Below are 7,350 nucleotides of genomic sequence, written 5' to 3' on the forward strand. Positions count from 1 at the left end.
TGGGCAGCAGCTCCAGGACCAAATGGAGATCGAGACTACGCCCTGCATCCCCACAGAGGAGGAGAACTGTGACCACTGGCTAACCCGGAAACCACTGGGCCCAGGGGCCTGTTGCTTCTGTTCCTCCTCTGGGCTGCGGACAGACATGGGGCAAAGTGCTGAGCACCCCTGACCACCGAGTGTTTCTCTTTGCAGACATTTCAGGGTAAGTGAGGGAGAGTGATTAGAGGCCATGCTTCTCCCAGCCTCTGCCCAAGAGGGACAATGGGGCAGGCAATTTGGGTGTGGAGAGGAGCCAAGGCCAAGCCCCACACGTCCATGGATCTGGAAATGAAGGCTTCCTTTTACTGTCTCTGGTCCCTAACAGTGGGCAGCAGCTTTGTTAGAGACAGTAGTTGGCGGTGGACCCTTGAGTGACACCATGGTGCTCTGACTGGGCCAGGCTGGGGGTCCAGATGTGGTAGGACAACCCAGGGACTTGTTGGTGTCACTGCAACTGTCCCTTGCAAATGTTTATGGTTTGGCTGGACCTGAAGTCTGCCTCCCTGCTGTCGGCCTGGTGCTATCTGGGGAGCAGGGCAGGGCAGACTCTGCTGTCTGGGAGGAAGGCAAGGCCCACTCCGGGCCCTAGCAGGGATCTCACTCCCCTCCTCCCTGGGGGAGTATGGAGCCCAGTCTATGTTCTGACTTTTCACCAGCATTTGCACTTTGCAAGCACCTTTTCTTGGGAAACAAAGCTCTATCTCCGTCCTCCATGCACCCTGGTCACAGCCTCCCCTCAAAAGATAGAGAATTCCAGGTACAGTCCTTCCTTTCTGTAAGGGAGCATCCTTTCTAAACTGGGATGGGGCTGGGATGTCTTCTAGTCAGGAGTCCAGGTAGGTGGCCTCACCCAGGCAGGGGCAAGTGTCACAGTACTCCAAGGGAGACTAAGCTTTGGGGATGGCCGTGTGCTTATGTGGCTGCATGGCTTTGTAAAATGTGCAGAAGTAAGGTTTTTCAGCTGTGGGAGCTGGAACACCTTTCCTCCCCACCCGGCCCATCACCCTTCTCGTCACAGCCAACACCGTAGCTCCTGTGGCAGAAGCAACCCAAACATAGGGGGCTGAGCTGGAGATGCTTTTGACACTGGTGGGAGAAGGTAATGGGGCTCAGGACATCATCTCTCCCTCACGGTGGGGGCAGCAGGCTTCCTGAAATGGACCTCGAAGGGCAGAGGTCGCATTGTGACACAGATGTGTCCCACCAGAGCTGCAGTCTGTACAGACAGAAGCAGGCAGAGAGCAACCCAGACATAGCGACCCATCCCAACCATCCTCATGGTGCCACCAAATGGAGCTGTAAAGGGAAAGGCGACTTCCAGAAACAGAAACACGTGTCATCAGCCATGCAGGGGACAGCTGGGTATTTCACAAAGTCACATGAAGGAGTGACCAACAAAGCCCAGCTGAGAAACACAGGAAACATACGTTGTAGATGAATTCACTGTTTATCAGTCATAGGCAATCAGTGAGTACTGTCACTAAATTTTGTGATTATCTGAGTTATTTGCTAGCTTTTGCAAAGTTGGGGTTTGATGGTTTTAAAATGTTTCTACATTTATTTTCATATTCACTTTCGAATTTATAATTTTGACCCTTTCTTCCTGAAAAAGGATCCCCTAAAACCTTCTATGAAATTTTCAGACCTCAGAATCAGGTTCAAAATGGGGATTCTGAATTTGGGGCCTCTAATTGCAGAGAGGCTGACTTTTAGGGACATGTGCCCGATACCCTACACACCTTGCTCATTGCCCTTCTTGGGGACGGAGGTCCCTGGCCACCAGGGAAAAGCTGTGGACAGAGACCGTCTCAGCTCCTCACCTGCCCTGATCCCCACTGCTGGCAGGATCTCCAGCTCCTCAGTCACTCTTGGTCCCAAGTGTCCACCTCAGGAGGCCCTGGAGTCTGTACCTAGGTGACCCTGCTGGACTCCTGCTGACAAGGGCACGGCTCCTCCCCATCAGTGATCCCATGCCTCACTCCAAGCAGAAGGGATCTTGTCAGGGCCCAGGCAGCCCACACCTCCCCTCAGCCACGTGTGGGGTACACAACTAAGACAGGATAAAAGCAGAAACGTTTTCCTGGCATTTAAGCCAGTTCTGCACCAAAGCAGTCAGCTGTGGCTTGTCTCAGAAACCTGCTTCCCAGCCTCATTTTCAGAGCCAAACCCATCACTGATAAAAACAGAGTTACTCTTGGTCTGCGCTTGTACCCCAATTCCCTGACACATGCATTCCTCCTGAGACCCAGCCTTGGCCTCTGGGGCACTGGAGAGGCCTGTCAAGGCTCTAGAAGCAGGGGTCAGCCAAGCAGCCTGGCTCCAGCGAGAGCGTACTCTGGGGGCCACCACTGCCTCCTCCCAGCTGTCGGTCCATGAAAAGTCCTGGAAGGGCCAGGGGAGGACTGCGTCCCCTTAGGACCCAGCTCCAGCCAGGGGAGCAGCATCACTGGTGCCCAGCCAGAGGCCATCCTCAAAACTCGTGCCACTCTGCCACCAAGCCAGAGCTAGGGGCTGCATGCCTTCCTAGAGAGGCAGAGAGGACATACATGTAGAGGGATACACTGCCTGGATCCTGTGCTATGTGTCAGGAACAGAACTTGGAGAGATAAGATTGCATTGGGATTTCAGGGGCCACCTCAAAGTGAAGCTGCTCACTAGAGGCAAAAGTGACACCTCCAGAGCGACCTGGACTGTCCCCTTGTCTGTGGGTCACAACACTTCCACACCCGGTATCTGAGGAGTCTGCAAGTGTCGGTGCAGGTCTGACTCCCTCCCACCCTCTGATGGACAAACAGACTTTGGATCCATCTCATGGTCCTGGAGGGTCCTGGGGAACTGCTGTGCTGGCTCCTCATTCCCCATCTCCTCCAAGCAGCCTTCAGGGCAGAGTCCCTCTCAATGATCACACGGAAGATGCCCCTGGGTTCCCTACCACCCTCTGCCCCTTGTCCCCTGTCCCCATATACCCTGGGATCCACAGATACCTGAGAGGGCTAATGCAAGCTCACTGGCTTGGTCCCTGGGCTCTAGCTAGCAAAAGGGGACTGAGATGGACACCGAGCTGACTTCAAACTAATCCTCTGTCCCTTCTTTGTGGGTGGCTAGGTGCAGCTGTCCCACGGGCCAGTAGCCCCTCTGAAGTCTGAGGGAGGTAAGAACTGGCCCAGAATGTTCCAGAACCAAGGGGCAGAGCTATTGTGTTAAAATTGTGACCTGGTGCCACCTCCTCTTCATCATACACTGGACAGCAGTGGAAGAGCAGGTCTGCTGCACCAGCCCTAGCTTTATGATGTGTTAGAAGGAGCTGTGCTGCCTTTGGCCAGAAGGTAATGGACGCTGTGGCTCAAAGAGGCTGAGGAGATGAGATTTTTTCTCATCTGGGTCCCCAGGGCCCTAACTACCCACAGACCCCTCTCCTCTCAGATGTGCAGCCACTTGTCACCTGTGCTCAGCCTGCGCCTCAGCCTGACAAGGAGGAAGGACAGCTAAATGTCAGGCACTTGTGCACCTTTCCTGTGTTGCTGCTGACCCTCCAACCTTGACCAACTCACAGGTGAAGCACAGGGCTCTAACCCAGTGGGGAGGGGACACAGCAGGAGAGGGCAGAGCCCAAGTTTGTCTGGTTCCAGACACATGTGCAGAGATCACAGCACTGCTGCCTGGTCTGTGCCCGATGAGGTGACAGGCGTGGAGCCTGGTTTAGTGGTGTTCCCCGCCACTGCTGCCTGCAAGACCCAGCAGCTCCTTGCTCAGGCCATTTGCCCCATTCGGGAAGAGGTCCCTAAGACAGGCTGCCTCTTCCCCCACCCTCTGATCTGGTGACCTGCAGGTCCCTGGGAACAAAACCAGACTCATCGAGTCTCAGCAAAACGTGTTTATTTCTCCGATACACACATCATAAGCAAGCACAAGAAGGGAGAAGAATTCATTCTAGGCAGAGCTCAGGCACAACTCCCTCCTCTGGGAGTGGGGAGGCTTCTTCCTGACACGTCCTTGCTTGACCTGCCGAGCTCTGGTCCCAAACTCAAGGCTCTGCAGCGTCTCCACCACGTGCTTCTGCCCAGAAGACACACAGAGAATCACCAGTAACTTCGCATCCCCTCCTTAAAAGAAAAGTAACAAGATGCTAGTTGAAAAAATTTTGGTGAAAAGCGGCATTGATACCAGTGCGCAAACCCCGAGTAGCTGTCTGACAGAAAGTCTGCCTGCAGCTGAGCAGGAACCAGTCCCAACACCAGCAGATCCAGACCCTGAAGGCTGCAGGCTGCCAAGTGCCTCCCATCTCACTAACCGAGTTGCATTTCCCACACCTGGAACATGCAATGGGCCAGCATCCCTCAGGGACCTGCTGTGTCCCAAGATTGCCCCAGAGAGACAGCCACTGGAGCAGCAAGGGTGTGCCTCTAACTTCGGGACAAGCCACGTGAGTGAGAGGATGCAGCAAGCACTCTGTGTCAATCAGCAGCAGTGCTGGAGATGCTGAGATGAGTAACAGAACGCCCTGCAAAGCCAGGACTCTGACCAGGACAGCCACCTGCATGGACCCTCAGAGACAACAGGAGGACGAACCGATGGAATCCTGCAGCAGGTGGGTGAGCTTGCTGTTCCGGTATGGGATGTGGCCACGGCGCTCTGACAAGGCAGCCAGGACATCTGCCAGGGCTGAGAGACTTCGGTTGATGAATGAGGTCTCCCTCAGTGCCAAGCCTGTCACCCCAGACACACCTGGAAGGGGCAGAAGCCAGGTAGAGTCAGCACATACTCACAAATGAGCCAGTAAACAGCACTGTTTCTTGGGAGAAGCATGCATTTAGGGAGTTCAGAGCGGAGACATCAGGCTGGGAGTTGTCACAGTGAGCTCTTCCATGTTCACACGTCTCTTCTGAGCTTGCCAGAAATTCTGAGCTCCTTTGGCTACAAAGTGTCATGGTATGTGTGTGGGAGTGGGGGTCATGTTCTGGACTGCTGTGGTGAGATCACGCCACCCCTGTGTGGGGGAAATGCCACGCTCAGACCTTCCAAGGCACCAGCATAGTCCCACTCTGTCAGCGTCCCCAGAGGAGGGCTACTGCTAGTGCTGTGTCCACCCAGGCAAACCTTCCATCCCTGCTCACCTGCACACTCACTGCCAGCCAAGTCCACCAGCTGCAGTGTGGACCACACTTGCTTCATATTGCCCGCCGGTTCCATGGGGATGGGCTCAGGTGAAGCCTGCTGAGCGGGGCTCCACCTCTTACCTGTCCCTGTTCTCCGCTTCCCAGGGAGGATCTGCCCAGGCTGCTGGTCTGGCAAAGAGAATGACAGGCATGAAACAAAGTCACCAAACTTGGCTCCCTCAAATCAATGCTAAAAAGCTTCTGAAATTCTACCCTCATGTCACATAAGTGAGACAGGACAGGGGCAGAGGGATAGGTGATGGCTTCTCTGGAGGAAGATAGGAGGAGGCAGGAAGCGGGCTTCCTTGTGGAAAACTGAACTAATGCTTAATCTGTCCCAAGAAAAAGAAATGCGTCTTAGAAAGTTTTGGCGATGATCTTAACTAAAATCCCAGACAGAATATCTATCTGGAAATAAATCCTACCATTCCTGTTGGATAAGCTTTCACAAAACCCTACAAACAACTGCTTCATCTTGAAGTGTTCTGCCATCTGCTATGCCAAAAGAAACTTCTTGAAGTAACTTTTTAAACCTAAATAATATATACTCACTGTGCAAAACAGAAAATATACATTGGGAAAAAAAGAATAAAAAGGGCCAGGGAATTAACTCAGTGGTTCTGCCATCTGCCTTGCAAGTGCAAGATTCCAAGTTTGATCCCCGGTACCAAAACAATGAAGAACACAAAGCCCTTCTCATTCCCACTGTATGTGTCTCCTGCGCATCTCTGGGTGGAAGCAGCTGGTGCTCCTATGTGTCCTGTGCCTGGCACTGCCCCTGCCCCTGCAGTAGGCTCAAGCCTGCAACCCACTGGGTGGTGGCCACAGGAATGAGTGTGCTGCCTCATCTGTCCCTTTCCTGACTTGGGTAGTCTCATAGAACACAGGGGATCGAGTGTCACTGTGACAAGATGGAGAGTGACTGTCGACACTGGCCTTCGGTGAGAGGGAGAAATCATCATCACTGTGTAGCCCACTTGGCCCACTGTTACACAGTGGGAAGTCAAGACCAAGCTGTGGCTCTGTGGCCTGGTGCGTGGCACCATGAATTGCAGAAACAGCCCCTGGGCCGCCCTGGCCTGCCAAATGTGCCTGCTGGGGATTGTGCTGCGGGCCATGTAGGCATAGGCCCAGTGGATGATGATTTGTGAAGCCAGGATCTGAGGGCCACTGCCCTAGGCCATGCAGGCTTGTGTGACACATACCTTGCTTTTCTTGGGTAGGTGGAATTGTTTTCTCTGTGGTACAGTCTGTAACTTCCATTTTAAACTGAAATTACACTGAGTTCCATTCACAAATGGTATGTTGTGTTTCAAGCCATAAGTATACCCTGTCTTCCTTTTAATCCATCCAAGAGCTTTCTTTCCTGGCTTTCTCTTCCTGGCTTAGAGGACCAGATCATCAGATTATGTGGCTGCAATTCCTATTCTAAGGTCTGCCAGTATACCTTTGATCCTGCAGCCCCATGAAGTGTTTCTTGGTGAATGGATTTCTTTTCTAAACTGGAACTAACTCAGTGCAAATGGCAACTCACCAGTGCTGGCCAAGGAGGTGGCTGCGGTCAGAGTCACTGTGATGATTAGGTGAGATCGGGAAGAATCTGCATGCACCAGGGTAGGGTTCCTCTCCCTGAGCTGAAGACCTCCATGGATAAGCTCCACGAACTCCAGGACACTGGTGACAACCCTATGAAGATGTGTGTTAAAAGGCACCCCAAAAGGCAGGGCACGTACACCTCCCAGGCTGACCACCAAGGGCCAGTGACCTATCCACAGGCCAACTGAACACCCCTCCACTAATAGGTGCCTCTCAAAGAAACCAGGTACACTGATTTCCAGAAAGGAGACAAAGCCAACTGTAGGCAAAACAAAACATCAGAAATCAAGCTTTTTGCTTTCTGAGGACTAATTTTTTGCTTTCTGAGACTGACCTTTAGCATCTCTAATTTCTCACTCTGAAGTAATCAGCAGCTTCAGAACCAAACCAGAAGTGGCTACCTTCTAGCATAAGCCGTTTCTTCACTCATTACACCCTCATGGATCCAAGTTTTTTAAATATATTATCTATCAAATCAAACTTGTGCAGTGGCACAGCACCTGCCTGGCAAACACAAGGTCCTGCATTTGATCCCTGGTACAAAAAAAAAAAAAAA

General features: G+C 52.6%; 1 protein-coding gene across 1 annotated transcript in view; it reads right to left on the minus strand.

The window, feature by feature from the left end:
* Positions 1-3,907: 3,907 nt before the first annotated feature.
* Kif25 (kinesin family member 25) overlaps positions 3,908-7,350 on the minus strand; it is a 43,436-nt gene continuing 39,993 nt past the window's right edge. The window contains exons 11-14 of the mRNA XM_019209893.1: positions 6,733-6,884; positions 5,157-5,327; positions 4,612-4,767; positions 3,908-4,145 (exon numbers count right to left, since the gene is read on the minus strand). Coding sequence (XP_019065438.1) covers positions 3,973-4,145; positions 4,612-4,767; positions 5,157-5,327; positions 6,733-6,884 — 652 coding nt within the window. The 3' untranslated portion in view covers positions 3,908-3,972. The remainder of the gene's footprint in view (positions 4,146-4,611; positions 4,768-5,156; positions 5,328-6,732; positions 6,885-7,350) is intronic.

The sequence above is a fragment of the Fukomys damarensis genome, unplaced genomic scaffold (genome assembly GCF_012274545.1).
Source record: "Fukomys damarensis isolate Sample0158 unplaced genomic scaffold, DMR_v1.0_HiC HiC_scaffold_14, whole genome shotgun sequence".
NCBI lineage: Eukaryota > Metazoa > Chordata > Mammalia > Rodentia > Bathyergidae > Fukomys > Fukomys damarensis.